This window comes from Alosa sapidissima, chromosome 11 (assembly GCF_018492685.1).
Source record: "Alosa sapidissima isolate fAloSap1 chromosome 11, fAloSap1.pri, whole genome shotgun sequence".
NCBI classification, from domain to species: domain Eukaryota; kingdom Metazoa; phylum Chordata; class Actinopteri; order Clupeiformes; family Clupeidae; genus Alosa; species Alosa sapidissima.
Window position 1 is genome coordinate 24,944,398 of NC_055967.1, and position 17,897 is coordinate 24,962,294.

At 43.2% G+C, this 17,897-nt stretch overlaps 2 protein-coding genes across 3 annotated transcripts; one reads left to right on the plus strand and one right to left on the minus strand.

Annotated features, from left to right (window-relative positions):
- Positions 1–1,545: 1,545 nt before the first annotated feature.
- si:dkey-29p10.4 (E3 ubiquitin-protein ligase TRIM21) lies at positions 1,546–9,642 on the minus strand. The gene is made up of 7 exons (XM_042111005.1): positions 9,289–9,642; positions 8,068–9,017; positions 7,031–7,126; positions 6,497–6,745; positions 6,144–6,166; positions 5,827–5,975; positions 1,546–2,318 (listed from the first exon to the last, which is right to left on the minus strand). Exons 1-7 carry the CDS (start codon positions 9,539–9,541, stop codon positions 1,753–1,755), a joined length of 2,286 nt encoding a protein of 761 aa, XP_041966939.1. The 5' UTR covers positions 9,542–9,642; the 3' UTR covers positions 1,546–1,752.
- Positions 9,539–17,678, plus strand: LOC121724440 (lysosomal protective protein-like). 2 transcript variants are annotated; one of them, XM_042111006.1, is made up of 12 exons: positions 9,539–9,642; positions 12,809–12,991; positions 13,179–13,290; positions 13,536–13,670; positions 14,309–14,467; positions 14,552–14,643; positions 14,929–15,013; positions 15,176–15,334; positions 16,030–16,157; positions 16,459–16,621; positions 16,790–16,879; positions 17,530–17,678. In XM_042111006.1, the coding sequence occupies exons 2-12, from the start codon at positions 12,816–12,818 to the stop codon at positions 17,608–17,610; spliced, it is 1,380 nt and encodes a 459-aa protein (XP_041966940.1). In that variant the 5' UTR covers positions 9,539–9,642; positions 12,809–12,815; the 3' UTR covers positions 17,611–17,678. The 2 variants fall into 2 exon arrangements, with proteins under 2 accessions (XP_041966940.1, XP_041966942.1); XM_042111008.1 differs by lacking the exon at positions 9,539–9,642 and adding an exon at positions 9,987–10,019.
- The last annotated feature ends 219 nt before the right edge of the window (positions 17,679–17,897 follow it).

Sequence of the window (17,897 nt, forward strand, 5' to 3'; positions counted from 1 at the left end):
AGTGAAAGGTTGGGAAGGCTGCGGCTTCTTCTCTCTGTGTGTGTGTGTGTGTGTGTGTGTGTGTGTGTGTGTGTGCCCCTGCTCCTCTGTGGCTGCCTCCGCTCCTCGCAGCTGCTTCAGAATCAGGAGAGTAGAGGCAGCATATGCTACCAGTGCCCTCTGCTAACTCCACTAACGCCAGAGGAGCAACACCCTGTCAACACCCTGAAAACTGACAGCATCATTTAGAAGCACAGCACAAATTAGAGAATATAATTGGTATATAAGTCTGATGTGAAATACGTCATGGTGGTGGCAAAATGATTATTTACACCTTCAGGTTGCGTTAAAATATTATACAAGGATACACTGCCATCTTGTGGAGACATCTTTATACAGTTTTACTTGATCACAGTATTATTCAACACACTGGCTCCCAAGCTAAACCTCCCAAACCATAACACCATCTATCAAGACAGAACGATTTCTCTAATCTAGACACTGTTACGTTTCATATACCACCGGCTGCCCCCTGTGCTCATTTAGAATGCGCTGCCACTCAGTCTCACTAACTGAAGGCAACATAGTTCAAACCCAATTACAGTAACATCCAGTTTACCAGGTGGTAACACCACAGATATTAGAAAGCTAGATCCTGCATTGGGCTGCATCGTCGCCGCCATCATGGTGGGGCCAACAATCACTGGAGGCCAATAGAGAAACCGGTTTCTGATTGCCGGCAAGTGTTGCCCATAGACAGTAAGGTGTTTGCCCCCAGCAATATGGCGGCCGCGTTCACATATGCCACCTATTAGAACTCGACAGACAGTGCGGCATCTAGCTTTCTAATATCTATGGGGAGACCTACGAGTCAAAATGTTCACACCTGAATTACCTCTGGGTACCTAGCTAGAAGGGCCACGGTCAGGCCACTTGTTTTAGAACACTGGATCCCCAAAAACATTTTCTTATATGCAGAGTTTGAATGTTTTCACAGAATATTTAGTCTTTCACTGGATTTCAGTTAATTTCACTAGGGTTTCAACCCTATGGTTAAAAATAATGCATTAGTTGTCTTTTATATGTTATTCATCACCTAAACAGGTTGTTGTAAGGGAAACCTATGTTAACATTAGGCCTACTCATTGCTGTTTATGGTAGTGATTTAAATGGATCTGGCCAGCATACTAGTCTATATTGTAGTGTATGTGTATTTCAGGGCTTTGTGTGACGTCTGAAGGCAAAGTATGGTTTTGATGCAAGATTACATGGTTTTGAAGAGAGTTTCATTTTGAACAGGAAGTTTGAAGTTTGGGTAGTTGAGTGTGAAGTCATGCATGTGTTGAGAGTTTTGGTAAATGGAAATGTGTCTGGGCAATCAAGAATAGTGTGTGTCTTTCCAGTATCATTTCACAGGCTGGTTCACAGACTTCATGGGCCTCCATTTCTACAATGAATTTAAAAGAAGTTTACAAAAAGGACATTTAGAGCCTAGATGGTCCCAGCTCTCAGGCTTCAAGGCACCAGGGCTGCTTAAACAAAACAGTGAATGACAAAACACATAGAATTTGTAAATACATAATTTATTACTGAATTAAAAACTGATAGAAATTGAGTGACACTACTCTCCATTACTTTTAAAAGAGCATACATAAAAAAAAAACTTTAGCCAAGGTGCAAGTCTGTCCAGTAGATGAAAAAGTATGTTCCAGAAAATAATTATACAAAAATATGGAATGATAGAAGTGATTTTTAAAAGTGATTTCAGAGACTCTACTCCTGGCTGCCATCGTCACTCTGGAAGAGGTCACAGACGGTCAGCTGGGTCTTGGACACAGCCAGCGCTGGGTATAGGGGCTGCGAGAAGGCATGCTGGTAGCTGTAGAGCAGCGTGAGAGCGCCCTCTTCAGCCACGCTGAAGAACGACAGCGAGCCCTCCTGGAAGTCCAGCAGCACGCCCACCCTGTGGGGTGCGTCCGCGCACACGGCCGCGGTGGCCTTGTCGTGCAGCACCTCCACCTTGCCCTTGCCCTCGCTCAGCAGGCACCACGAGAACCCGTTGAAGCCCAGGCGGCTGGCGTCTTTCTGGCCCTTGCGGCCGATCTGCCCCTCACACACCCCAACCTTCCACCGGCCCTCGTCAGACGTCACGTCCACCTCCCAGTACCAGCGGCCGCCACGCAGGGCCTCCGAGGCCAGGACCTGCGGGAACGAGGTGAAGCGTGCCTCTCGCTCGGGGTAGGGCTGCGGTGTCTCGCTGAAGGTCACCCGTCGGTTCTCCATGGACAGGAGCAGCTTCGGGTGTGCACTGTCAGGGTCCAGCACTGGAGAGATACCATCTGTAACAGGACAAAACAGCAGCAAGTTAGCAGAACACAGCCAGCACTCCATTAGTAAAACACAGCCAGCACTCCATTAGTAAAACACAGCCAGCACTCCAATAGTAGAACACAGCCAGCACTCCAATAGTAGAACATAGCCAGCACTCCAATAGTAGAACATAGCCAGCACTCCAATAGTAGAACATAGCCAGCACTCCAATAGTAGAACATAGCCAGCACTCCAATAGTAGAACATAGCCAGCACTCCAATAGTAGAACATAGCCAGTACTCCATTAGTACAACATGGCCAGCACTCCAATAGTAGAACATAGCCAGTACTCCATTAGTACAACATGGCCAGCACTCCAATAGTAGAACATAGCCAGCACTCCATTAGTACAACATGGCCAGCACTCCATTACTACATTACTTTCAGTACTCCATTACTACATTACTTTCAGCACTCCATTACTACATTACTTTCAGCACTCCATTACTACATTACTTTCAGTACTCCATTACTACATTACTTTCAGTACTCCATTACTACATTCTTGAATTTCCCCTTCTATTGAATTTCCCTATCTATCTATTAGTAGAACATAGCCAGCACTCAGTATGCATTTCATCAGTACATATCTGTATATACAGTATATACAGGAACACTGTGGTTTGCACCATGGTGCAGGGTAAGTGCTGGGCAATTCCATGCAAAGGTCATCCTTACCATGAAAAAAAAAAAAAGTTGTGCATACGCAAATAGAACTGTTGTTAAAATCTTCATTTAGGTCTATATTTTATTGTTTGTAACTGATCTGATTGAATTTGATGGAGAATGACACTCTTTTTACATCATAAATATGGTGTGCAACCATACAGAAACAACTTTTTTTACATGGTAATATTATACATATTTCAAAAGTGGATAAATGGACCCAATGTTCAAACAAATTGTGTCATTTGACAAATTCCAGATTGACAAGGGAATGGTAGAGCAATGTCTATGCTCAGCTTGCCTTTAAGAGCACAACTCCTTACATTTGTAAGGCTTTCGTTTTTAAGTCAGCAAGTTCCATGGCCATGTCACATCCATAACGTTTTATAGGAAAAGTTTATGCTACACATACAGTGTTGATGTGACAATGTCCATAGTGTCTGATTTATGATTTATATCAATGTAAAATGTGATGACCAAATTGTGCCCCTTTCTTACTTTTAAAACCTTTAATGGTGCGTTATGGATGTGACGTTATGGATGTTACATAATGTGAATTTACAAGACTGGGGACTTTATTATACCTCAAAGCCGATAAAACGTCTGTTCTGGTGGCATGTCAGTTTCAACGCATTTCAACTTAGTGTTTACAACTGACATTTCAAAGATTATTAGGTTGATCAAAACCACAGGGAGGCCTTGCCTAACCATTAGCAAAACAAACATAATATTAAAATACCTCCAGTGATTAGCCTAGCCATAGCCTATTTTCAAGTGGCCTAATAACGAAAATCTGAGCGATTATCTTCCTGTAACTGTCATACTAATGTTGTACAGTAACTGGATTATCGTGTTAGCTGGTGAAGATGGCTGACTTTGCAGCTGGAGTTAACATAGCAACCTCCTTCTGTTGCAGATCTGTTCAGCCTGCTGTTCACGTCTGCTTAACACAGTTTAATTTCAGCATTTGAAGTGTCAGGTCCTCTATAGCTAATACCCACAGAGTAACATGAGTAAGGGCAGCAATAAACTAGATGTACCGCATAGCGGTACAAAATATAACCGCCTCTCAGTCCTGCATATTCTCTTCGCAAAAATAAATCACGCTTGTCAATTTGTCTCCATCTCCTACTCCTGCAACTCATGTGCATGTAAATGAGTGTGTGCATATGTGAGTTTGCTTTTGTTTATAAGAGTGTGTGTGTGTGTGTGTGTGTGTGCGTATGTGTTTGCATGCCCACAAGCGTATGCGTGCCTGTGTGTGTGTGTTTATGTGTCTGCATTCATGTGGGTGGGTGTTTGTGCATGTGTGTGTGTGCTTGCCTGTCTGTATGTGTTTATGTGTGTGTGTGCTTGCCTGTCTGTATGTGTGCGACTGTGCGTGCGTGCGTGCGTGCGTGTGTGCGCATGTGCGTGTGTGCACGTGCGCGTGCATGTACTTTATGTGTGCAAATCACAAATGAGGGGGTATGGGTTAGGTTCATGCGGGCTCTTGAGACTAACATACCATAAATATTTTGTCATCTTGGGTGCAACGGTTCAGGTAGGGCTAGTTATTTAGGGGAGTGGCCACCAAGTTTCATGTTCCCTGGTGTTTCAGTAACCCGGGAATCACTGACCAAAATTGATGACGGTAAAAGAAAAAAAATAATTTCTTATTTATATTTTAAATGACTTGTCCTGATTCTTCCTGTGGATCTTAGTGGGCACTGAGGAAGCAATAATTTCATCGCTAGCTTTTCATGATTACCATTTAAATTGTTTCATATCAAAATTCACTACTTAATTATGTGTTTTATGTAGTTTGTTGAGGACTGGTTCAGAAACGTCACATCCATAACGTGAAACCGTCACATCCATAAAGCCAGTTTTTCCTACATAATGCATTACGAAAATGACGCATAGTTTCAAAAACACACTTTTTGTGTTCATTCAAGTCTCCTTCATGGTACATATATCATAGTTTCGGCAGTTTCCTTTAAAAGAGTTAGAGTTTTAGAGTTTGTAGAAAACCTGTAATCTCTCACAAAAGTGTGTCCATTTCATGTCACATCCATAACGCTGATAAAATGCCTTGTCTTCTTAGGATGAAATTGATTATATGAAATTTGAGGATTTCTCAGTATTCAGAGGACAGAGGTTGCATTAAAAGTTATGCAAATTAATTCACTGATACTAATTTTGCCCCCACTCTAAGGCATTTTGTTTACCAATATGAGTCCAATTGTCACATCCATGATGCTGGAATTGCCCTGCTACATACATGACGAGGCCAAGAAGCCAGTGAAGGGCCTGGAAGGAGGGCTATTTGTCCGTTAAGCTGATCTGATGTTTCTTTTGTAAGGGATGATGTATAGAACGGCGGTCATTGTTGGGTAAATAAGTCTTGACAGGGCTGATGGGACTTATTTTCCCAATAATGACCGGCATTCTATACATTATCCCGCTTATTATACGGCTACTTGCCAAAACGAAAAAATAAACCACGATATGTCTCTTTACATTTATTTGTTACCGTTTCGTTGTGGCTTTTGCTGAGAAACAAATAGTTTTGCAACACACGCTGAACTTTAATTATACGTTCTTTAAAACACAGCTGATCAACCGTCTGCCTTCACTTTTGAATGAAAATCTGTTGCCATTGACAGCATTTATTGCATAATTGCTCTAGTCAATAATGTGTGCGAGATCAGCATAGCATAGCCATAACAGCATAGACAATATAAGCTGATCTGATGTTGAGCTGTTGATGTTGAGCTGATCTTGCTTTGATTTGCTGCCTGCGAATGAAATGACGCAGGTCGACTTACACATCAGTCTGAACGGGTCTCTGTGGGGACGTGAGATGACCACCGTGTCTAGCCTCCTCTCCGTCCACCCCTGCAGGCAGTCCAGACGAGCGCGGTCCACCTCCCGCAGAGCCTCCAAGTCCTCCACCGGATTGGAGAGTCCACTAATCCTGCGGATAAAATGCCAGCATTATGATGTAATGCTCTTGTAGCGCTCCACAATCGACACAGTAATCCCAGCCGAGTCACCCTGCTATTTGTGCAGCTCAGGCAATCCACTGATTCATTATTGATATTCCATATGATGAAAACAGCTTTTTTTATAGTCATGCTCTTACCTGTTGGCCACCTGGCTGTACTCCTGTTAGAGAGAAACAGAGAACAAGGAAATACAAATAAATAAAGATAAATGCTTAAAAAAGAAAAAGACTTTTGCATTTGTAGAGGTGCGATTACATAAAGCAATTTTAATCTTGTATAATTCCACAAAAAAAAATAAAAAACAGGTTGTCAAGACCTCTATTCAAAGTAAAAAAAAAAAAGTCAAATTGTCACTTTGTTGTTAATTCTGCTGTATGTACAAGACAAGAGACAAGAGAATTGAAGTTGCATTTCTCAGTCCCACGGTAAACAACGACAACAAAAACACTAATACAACAATAATACACCGACAACGTCTGGGTTGCAGTACCATGATGAAGGCCTGGTCCTGCACCCTGAGAGCCCCAGTGGCGTCGGCCAGTCTGGTGAGGGAGCCCACGCTGTGCTGGATGGTGGTCAGACTGTCATGCAGGAGGCTCAGCTGGTCCTCCACGCCCGCCAGATTGCCGGCCTCCTCCTTGGACACGCAGCGCAGGGCCTGCTGCTCCTCCAGGTCCAGGGCCTCCCGCATGGCCTGGTACTGGTTCCGCACATTGGCCCGGGCCTCGTCTAGAACCTCCTGCAGAAGTGAGTGTGTGTGTGTATGTGTGTGTGTGTGTGTGTGTGTGGGGGGGGGGGGGGGGGGGGGGGGGGGGGGTGGTGGTGATACAGAAAGTACACAGGTCAGGTAGACATTATATAGCATACATTACTTTTTAAAAATTGTTTAATTAATAAAACCAACTAAACACAATCTGCTACTTTTATTTGAGTAACCGAACATATACACACACCAAATCAACATGCTTGTGCTAAAGTAAACAAAAAGAAGAATATAGCTCGGACCACATTTTAACCACCTTACCTGGAATGCCTGTTTCTTTTTAAGAAGTTCATCTGTTCTGGACAGAACAGCTTCTTCATGTTCCTGTAGCTTCTTTATCTCTTCTTTCATTTTACCCTAAAAGATGTCATCATTAACACAACAATCTACAAAACATCTTAACACAAAACTTAAAAGCAGTGTAGCAAAAACATCACTGCTTAGACTTCAGTGAAAGACACATATAGCTAAGTGAGCATCAGCCTTTGATTTTTCAAAGGGAAGACCTGAGGCAACATCAGTGTATTTATTCAGCACGACTAGTTTAGGTCACTGAAATGTAAAACCTACATGCTAGATCAGGAGTCTCCAACCTTTTCTCTTTTGAGAACTACTCTCACAAATTGAACATGGCCGAGAGCTACCAATGTTTCAAGTAGTAGCACAAAGGCTAGCTGATCTCCACCCAAAACAGCTGAATATGTTTTGTGTGCATTTTAAGGCTCCTTTAAACTCATTTTGCCTTCTCTGTTTGTAGACTGTGAATTTGATTTCGATTGGAATTTTAACAGGTCTACCAAATGACCAAAGTGTTATCAGATTAACGAACATTTTCTTTGAAGATTTAGGAGCGCTACCCAGAAACAGGTGGGGAGCTACTAACCGCTGGCGAGCAACCTGTTGGAGACCCCCAGTGGTCGTCTAGCTGCTCTGGATTCTCCCCATGACCCCCGTGGTCGTCTAGCTGCTCTGGATTCTCCCCATGACCCCTGTTTGCGAGAGCAGCATCCTCACTTCCCCAGACTGTTGGGGGCAGTCGTGGCCTACTGGTTAGGGCTTTGGGTTTGGAACCGGAGGGTTGCCGGTTCGATCCCCAACCAGTGGGAACGGCCGAAGTGCCCTTGAGCAAGGCACCTAACCCCTCACTGCTCCCCGAGCGCCGCTGTAGCAAGGCAGCTCACTGCTCCGGGTTAGTGTGTGCTTCACCTCACTGTGTGTTCTGTTGTGTTCACTAAATGCAGAAACCTGCAAGTATACTTGGCCATAGAAACCTGATTTACATTTGACATTTGACTCACCCTCAGCTCCTTCTCGGCCTCCTTGATGCTAATGCAGGCGTGGTCGCGGTGCGAGCCAATCACCGTGCAGACGGTGCACACGCACATGGCGCACGGCCGACAGTAGATGCGGTTCATCTCTTGATGATCCTGGCACCTCCAGGGCGACACGTCGTTCACGGCCGGCACCAGCGGGTGGCCCTGGAACACGGGCGACTCTAGGTGGATGCGCAGATGTTCGGCACACATGGACGCTCCGCACTGCAGGCAGGTCTTGACCGCAGGCCTTTGCTCCTGGCTGGGGCAGTAGTGGCAGAGGACAGGCTTGCGGCCAGAGGCTGCTTCAGGGTCCAGGGCAGCAGATGCAGCCGGTGGAGACTCGTTGCGGGGTGAGGGCCGCTGACTGACAGTGAGTGTAAGATGGAGTGGTGAGCCAGTCGCCTGAGGTGAGCCGCTAACACGGGGAGATCTGGATGATGGAGAGATGTCCATTGCAGGTGTCGTGGCACTCGGGGATTTCCTCCCAGTCGGGGTGGATGCTGGAGAGGACTCCGATGGCGCCAATGCAGGCTCATCTAGTGTTTCTGCTGCCACTGGTGATTGGCTGCCTGTGGAAGCACCACTTACAACCTGGACCTTCTCCTCATCACTGTCATCACTGACTGAGACTGGGTTTTGATTGGAGCCCCACAAGTCTGCAGACGTCCCTTCCAAAGGTGGTGAGCTCCTGTCAGTGGATGGCCTTCTAACAGAGCCATGGTTCTTTGGTGTGGATGCATTACTGCTGGAATGTGTTTTCTTACGTGGAGGAGAGTAACCACCAAGGTACTCAAAGCAATCACTCTCTGCTCCGTTTGTAGTAGGAGATGGCCCTAGCCTCTGGCCGCCTCCTTGTTGCTGAGGGATTCTGGAGTTAACTCTCTTGCCCAGAAGACTGTTGGAGGCTCGGGAGGAAAGCCTGTCTCTCCAACCTATGTTTCAGTACGATGTAACAACAGAAAATAAATTATCAAAGTTAACTTAAAGATAATGATTTATGTTTTGTACATTATGAAAAGCATTTTGGACTTTGATAACACAAGAATGTGTTGTGGCAGTAGGCCAACTTGGTGGACTTAGGTTTGTGGATAGGCCTGCACTGCTCCAATTTGGTGACTGATTACGGAAGCTAGGCTATTCTGTCTATCACATAACGGCATTGGCATTTGTTTGTCCTTTTCTAAACGAATATAATATACATACCCGTAGAATTTCTGCTAGACGATGGCGATGTTGATGTTTCCGTATCCCAAAGCGCCTCATTTAACTTCCTGTATTCTTGTTTGCATTCGGGGCAATAGTAAGGTCCCGACTGTGACCCGCTCCACAACTCGCCAATGCATCCCTCGCAGAAGCAGTGTCTACACCTCAGCGTTGTAGGTTTCTTGCATTCATTATGACACAGTGGACACACAGAAGCCCGAACTCGCGCTGGGGTGTCCAATGTGGCACCCATTTTCGGATGCGCACCCGATTCTTAAGAAACTGAAACCGTTGGACAACATTGGAGGAGGAGCGTAGCGTGTTGTTTGAATCCGCATTTTCCAACCCTCTGAGGTAGTTTCCTCTTAAAGCCACAGTGCCCTAGCCTTACTGGAAGCCTGGCGGGCCATCCTATATCATTGAAATGTATAGTCTGGAATCGAGCCATTCACCTCCAAGGGGCGGGCAGAGAATTGTCTTTCAAACTGCCTAGACATGCAATAGCGCTACGACCATATCCGTATCCGGTCGGCAAAACGGCAAATACATCCTTCTTTGAAAGGAATGACTTAAAGGGAAACTTGGCAGGATTTCCCCCTCTGCTGGAGAAATTGTGCATTATGCTATTTCAAACTGTGGAAAAAGGTAATGTAATGATAAAGCACATGGATTTGTTTACAAGCTAGCAAAACGGTTAGCATAAGTTCGGTAGACAATGTGGATGTTACAAGGTAAGAAACACGATTTAAAACAAGTTTATTGTTTCTCACTTCTCTTTCCGGGACGGTAGTCTCAATGTTGCAAGGTTGGCTTTCCGCCTAGGGGCAGCGGGGAAAGTCACCATTTTCACCGGAACAGGTCATTTAACCATCCAAATGATTTCTAAACGGGTTTATTACGTTGAAATAGTTGCCAAGTTCCCCTTTAAGTGCATTGTGTTGCTCAACTTTCAAAGAAAAGCACAAGTCCAACTCCTCCAAAGTTGACGCTACCACCGATTCAAACAACCGCTCTTCGTTCGCCATATAGCCACCTTCCTTGTTGTTCACCGTTGCAGGACTGTCGTCATCCTGTTAAGCCCGCCTTAAGACTCTCTACAAAATAGAGCGTTGTGATTGGATGACGTCCACTGCGTCAGCCAATAGAAATCCCTATAGGGAGGGAAAGTGAAAACCAGCGCCCCAAGTGGTTGCATTCCTATTGAACAGCAGCTCCAATGTTAAGTCCCATAGACCTATTTTTTTAAAAATATTGTGAAGCCAAATCAGCAATGTTATCCACCAAAAATATTTTTCAGTGTCTATACAGTAATAATATTCTAACTGTGAAAATGTCAGACCCACGTGACGTGACTTTACCCTTCAACTTTACTCAAGGTAGCATGGTTTGTTTATTAGCCTGGTTAGCATTGACCCTTAACACTTACAGCTAGCTCTTCATGTGAGTAGAAGCACAACACCAGTTATCCTGACATAAAGGTTATCACCATGCGGTTTACATCACGTTCCGTTATTACAAGCCAGTTAAGCAAATTGCGTATTGATCAGTTAGAGATTAAGCGCCCAAACATGTGATGTCACATGCAGCTGTAGTTCCTTATCACCGTGTTACGACAAAACTCAAAACAATTCAACTGATCCTAAAAATAAGGTATGACCACTTGAAGCAATAGAGGTGACCCCAGTGCCTAACATATGAAAGGCATTAAATTAATATCCCAATGTGCACCGAGATATATTTTTTCTAAAAAAAAAATCCCATCCACTCAGCTAAACTCTAGGAACGCAACCACTAGATGGCGATGAGATTACTTTCCCTCCCAATGGTTTGATACTAGACGTACAGGCTGAGCAAATTAATTTACCGCCTCTAGGCTGCGTCTAGATTTCTAGGCTAACAGTGCCCTTGGTGAACTACTTGCTGTTGATGTCAACGTCAACCTCAGCATGATGCGAACTTCTGCGAACCCCCCCCCCCCACACACACGCAAATACATCCATTGTGTTTAGGTAATTAGTGATGGAGTAGTTCCTAACTTCCAAACCAAACTGATAAGCTCTCATAGTAGTACACTTGTTCCCAGTAGCTGTCAAATTGTTTGGATTGCCTGATAACACTTCCTTTTCCAGTTAGGTCCTTGCCAGTACAGATAATAGGAATGGCAACGTTTTCTCTGATTTTTCCTTTAATTTGTGCTTCTAAATTATAGAAAATTAAGTTCTTACTTTTATTGATTGTTTGCATGCAATGCATTGCATGTATGCTCTAACCCATTTTGTTTCCTTTTTCATACATATAACATAACTCATTCTGATGGCAGGTCTTATCACACTTAGTTAGAAAAAGGATTATACTTGCAATTAGATGATGTGATAGATGATATTTTACAGTGATATGATTTGGAGTTTACCTTTTGCGTTCCTCCCAGTGTTTTGAAATAGTTGTAGTAAGAGATTATGCCATTTTGATGACTTGGGCACACATTTAATGTAAACACCCTCAGTCGATGCCTATGGAAACTAATCAATTAAATAAAAGGGCTGAGAAAGTTATGACAAATGAAACGTTATAGCACAACAACCCTTTGGGACATTGTTATTGTTTTTTATTGTTCTTTACTCTGACTATAAGTCATTGACACATTTACTCTGAAATAATAGAATAAATCATTTACAACATGTTACATTTCTACGGAGCCCCTAAGGGGACTTGAGCAAAAAAAAATCTAAAGCTTAGTTTCATGTGCTCACGTGAAACGTGAAAGTTTCATGTGCGCACATGAAAGTTTCATGTGAAAAGGTTTTGCGTGTGCACACGAAACTTTCATGTGCTCACGTGAAACTTTCATGTGAGCACATGAAAGTTTTACGTGCACACATGAAAGTTTCACGTGAGCACATGAAAGTTTCAGGCGAGCACATGAAAGTTTCAGGTGAGCACATAAAACTAAACTTTAGATTTTTTTTTGCTCATGTCCCCTTAGGGGCTCCGTACATTTCCTTCCAGGTCAGAAACCTTCTTAATATATGAGCATTCCAAATAATATGCTGAAATGTATCCCTGTTATGTCTTTTATGTCAGAAATAGTGTTCCCCTTTCAAGAAGTCAATTATTTGCATCTTTATTACTCATTTATTTTATGACTGCAATAGATGTAGACAACATCTATCAAAAAAGCAAAACAAAATCTTCTTTAAGTAAATTATAATAATAAATTATTATTATTTAAACTTATTATTTCAGTCAGAACATTTTATTCATTATTGTAAGTGCAGTGATTCATATAGCAACAACAGCAGTACATTAGTGGTGGTAATTACTGTAGCCATTTAACCTTTTATTATTTATCTTTATTTTATCGGTTTGCAAACTTCATGGAATCTCTCTCAAACGGAAATGTACACTTTCTAAGTCTTGATAACATTCAATAAGAAACTGTAGCTGTGTACAGTAGCTGATAACATGGTGATAAGAACGGCAATAAAGACCCAGGTAAACGAGACCCTGGCATCCCTTCCAGAGAATCCATGATGTTCCTGTGGTGTTATGCTCTTGCTGTTGCCCTCTGCCTGACGGGCTTGGGGGCTCAGAGTGTTCCTGAGGCCGATCTTGTCAGCAATCTGCCCGGTCTGGCCGAGAACCCCTCCTTCAAACACTACTCTGGCTATGTCCAGGCTGGGCAGGGGAAGTACTTTCATTACTGGTGAGAACCAACCTGTCTTTTTTACTTTTATTTAGTTTCAGTGGCAGATTTCTATCTAAATGCTTTACCCATAAAGCAGTAACACTCTGTTACTTTTCACATTTGTATGAATAGTATATGCAATCTCAAAGTTTGTTATATACGTCTCTGTGTGCAGTGAGAATTGAATGACATTGATTTTGTGCAGGTTTGTGGAGTCCCAGAACAACCCCTCTACTGACCCTGTGATCCTCTGGCTGAATGGAGGTCCAGGCTGCAGTGCCATGGAGGGCATGCTCTCCGAGAATGGACCCTTCCATGTAAGTCTGGGAACCCGGGCATCTATTCCATAACATGTTATCAACCGCCTGGTGCCCAACCTCAATCTTGGGCACATCTCATCTCCATCTTGGTTTTGTGTACTCTACTGATCTCCAATAATAGTTTTTTTTATTACGTGCTTATTGTTGTGTTTTAGCTGAGGGATGAATGTTATTCTTCATTCTGTAAGATGCTTTGGATAAAAGCATCTGCGAATTGAGTAAATGTAAATGTTGTATTTTAGCTGAGAGATGATGGCACCGTCTACATCAACCCCTACAGTTGGAACCAGGTGGCCAATGTCCTATACCTGGAGTCTCCCGCTGGTGTGGGATTCTCCTACTCCACCTCTGGGAACTACGCCACCAGTGACCCCCAGGTATCAGAACCGGACGAAACGCAGGGGGTGGATCAGCAGGGTCCCTTATAGATGTTAACTTGCTCACCTTCATGACTTGTATAATTATTATTGCTAATTTCAGTGTTATTGGAATATATCACTCTCTCTCTCTCTCTCTCTCTCTTTATATATATATATAAAGATAGATAGATACTTTATTGATCCCCAAGGGGAAATTCAAGGTCTCAGTAGCATACAGACATCACACACAACATGCACTTACAGCAGAAAAAGTAATATAAGTATATAAATATAAAAAACTCCACTGCACAATAGAGACAGTAGAAGATAAAAAAATACTAAAATAATTTTAAAAAAAACTAAATCAAATATCCACATAGTGTGCTTAAGCATGATCAATATCAATATCACACATTTCAATGTTATTTTAGAATATACCACTTTTAGATTAGATTAGCTCCAACTTTATTGTCATTGCATATAGTGCAAAGTACAACAAAATGCAGTTTTACCCATTCGGTGCACAGTGTGTACTTTCTTGATCCATGTATTCATATTGAGAGTCTTTATTTTGTGTCCCTATCTACTGAGTATTTTGGCATTCTGGGAAATGAAGTGCCACATAAACATGTCATGACTACACCTGTCTCTCTCAGGTGGCAGAGGACAACTACGAAGCCCTGCAAAACTTCTTCTCCAAATTCCCCTCCTTCCTCTCCAATGACTTCTACGTGTTTGCTGAGAGTTACGGGGGCGTCTATGGACCATCCCTGGCCCAAAAGATTGTCAGCAACCCTGGAAGCATCAATTTCAAGGTGAAATAACTGAACTGGTGTCATGGATGCACTAATACTATCATTATTATGCAGATAATGTTGACAACTGTATTATGTGAACAGGGAATGGGTATTGGCAACGGAATGTCCAGCTATGCTTTGAATGATAACTCATTGCTTTACTTCGGATACTATCATGGGCTTTTGGCTGAGAGGTAAGTGAAATTTTAAATATGCATAAATAATGAAAGTATTTAATTGAAAGCATCAGCTATCTAAAATATGAATTGCTATTCAAATAGTTATTTTTATTTCTTTCATTTTATTGTATCCATCATATTATGAGACAGCTACACATAGGCTTATTGTATATAAGTTGCTCATTCTTTCCATTTTAACATTTGGCTTCTTGTAGCTGTGTGTGGTTTTGTTTGATTGCTGTGTGTGATCTTTGCTGTGTGGTGTTAAATGTGATTACATTTCTTCTGTTAACCCTGCAGTCTGTGGAGTGATCTTAATCAGCAGTGCTGCACGGGAGGCTCCTGCAACTTCTACAGCAACAGTAACACCAACTGCCAGAACTCAGTGAGTGTGTCCTGTCAGAGTAGCCACAACACAATGACAGTATCGATCCCTTGTCCAGTCATCCATCCTTGTCTTAACCCCAAAACTGTTTTCAGTATGACTTGAACCTGCCCAGGTGTATCTGCATTGACACTGTTTTCTGTATGACTTGAACCTGCCCAGGTATACCAGGCTCTGTACCTGATCCAGGACGTTGGGCTCAACATCTACAACCTGTATGGGCAGTGCTATGGCGGAGCACCCATGAGCAGCTACGCTGGACGTTATGCTGCTGACATGTCTAACCTGTTCAGAGAGTCTGGGTTCTCCTTCAAGCCTTTAGTGAGTCCTACCAGCCAGACCCTTTCAACAATAAAAACAAAAACAATTCTTGAACATTCTATTTGGTTCCCAATCTACTTCCTCTGCATTAAGATAACATATGGAATGTTAAAACGGAAGCCTTGTGGGGCCAACTATGATGCTGATAATGGAACTCTCTTGAAAGGGTCTATTCACCTTATTCAGCCCCACCCATTTTTTTAAATTCCACGTTGTCTTTAAACTTCCGGTCGGCTAGCTACGTCTAGTTAGCTTCATTGGGATAACACGGCAGAAGAGGATAGAGAGGCTAACTTACAGAACAGCCGCTCCAAAGCCGCTCTTACAGAACAGCCGCTTTTTTCCTAACTTCAGATAGGAAAGCTGTATAACAGAAATGTCTTAAGTCACCAAAATCCCAAATAAACGTTCCTAACTTTAGGATGACCCATAATATATGATGCCAGTCATCTCGATAGAGCTCTGCTATCTCAATGTATCGCAATGGATGTACTGCTCAATTGGAAGTTCGGAGACAATGTGGGCAAAGCTAGCGCCCCCATGTTTCACATAAGGTGAATAGGAGAACAAAGAACCCTCATCTCTATTTCTCTAGGGGTTCAATACTTTACCATACTCCTTTCCCCTCTCCACCCCTTTTCTTTTCTTAGCTTACCACATCTTTTTTCTTCTCTCATCCCCTGCTTCTCTGACAGGAGGAGGTAGCTATTCCTGGCAATCCCATGTGTATTAATGGCACCGCCATGTACGAGTGGCTGAACAACCCCAACGTGCGTGCAGCGCTCCACATCCCCTCCTCTGTGCAGTCCTGGGAACTCTGCAGGTGAGGTGCACACCTGGAAGAGTGATCGTTATGCCCCATGCAGCAGCATGTTGCGTATCCCCTCAGCCTCAAAATCCTGTAATATCAGGTTATATAAATCTTATATAAGATCAAAATCTTATATTTATTAGCATCACCCATATAGCAAATGTTTTATGTAATTCTATGGCTGATAAACACACATATTTCTGTCTGATAATGGAACAAAGTTGTCACACAATGATATGTAATTTTATATGATCATCTGTTAATTTTAAAACACTATTGCATCCCCACACTAAAATAACAACTATGCTTGCAGTCATACCGTTGGGTCACTCTACCAGAGGACCTACAAGGACATGACCTGGTTTTACCAGATTCTGCTGCAGCAGGACCTCCAGCTGCTGGTGTATAACGGAGACGTGGACATGGCCTGCAACTTCCTTGGGGGGAAGTGGTTTGTGGAGTCTCTGAATCAGCAGGTGACCTTGTCTTGTCTGCTAGCATTAACATTTTCATTCATGCTAAACCAAGAGTAGTGTTGACTGCAAATAAACAAACATCCGAGTGAGTGCAGAGTGGGTGACTGCGGTGACGTTGAGTTTGTTTTGGTAAACAAAATGGTTTCCTTGGTTTGGGGATTGTCTCAGGTGGTGAGTCAGTACCAGCCGTGGTACTATCAGGACCAGATCGCCGGCTACATTCAGCAGTATGAGAAGATCACCTTCATGACGGTGAAGGTAAGCTGTCTGAACGTGCCCTTTTTACGACTTCCCAAACACCCTTGGGCACATACACCGGGAGCGTACCTATGTTCCCCGCTTTGCATGGGACTGGGGAACATAGGACCCTTTTTTAAAACCCTAACCATAACCCTAACCCTGAGTGGGGAACATAGGACCTGGGGAACATAGGGATGACCCCCATACACCTCACATAATTACACACACACACACACACACACACACACAGAGACAGACAGACACACACACCCCTACCTACTGTACTTCTACTACTGTATTCACTCTTCTGTGCTCACATTGCTGTATTTTTTTCTCTTTCTTATGTTTGTGATATTACTGTGCCATTCGTAACACTTGCTTTGGCAACACTGTACTCAAACAGCCATGTTAATAAAGCCGTTAGGCGCTAGACGACTTCCTGTGTGTGTTTGTGATTTGAGTTAGGCGCTAGACGACTTCCTGTGTGTGTTTGTGATTTGAGTTAGGCGCTAGACGACTTCCTGTTTGTGTTTGTGATTTGAGTTAGGCGCTAGACGACTTCTTGTGTGTGTTTGTGATTTGAGTTAGGCGCTAGACGACTTCCTGTTTGTGTTTGTGATTTGAGTTAGGCGCTAGATGACTTCCTGTTTGTGTTTGTGATTCTATAGGGTTCCGGCCACATGGTTCCGCAGTACAAACCTGGCCCCGCTCTGCAGATGCTGAAGAACTACCTGGCTAACTCCTACTGATCTGTGTGTGTGTGTGAATGTGTGTGTGTGTGTTTGACAGACATCCTATGTGATCAGAATATTGTCATCACTCAATGGGCTACAAGGAATGTTGTGAAATAAACAGTTATTTTCCTTCACACGGCACAGTTGCTTTATTTTCTGGCCCTTTTGTTCTGAATATCTGGAAAATGGAATCTAAAATGTATGGACGCTGTGCAGCAGAGGAAGCAAGAGATGTCTTTCTGATTTTGTGTCAGACACTTGGTGAGAAAGAATCAGATAATCAGAATAAACACAAAACTGAG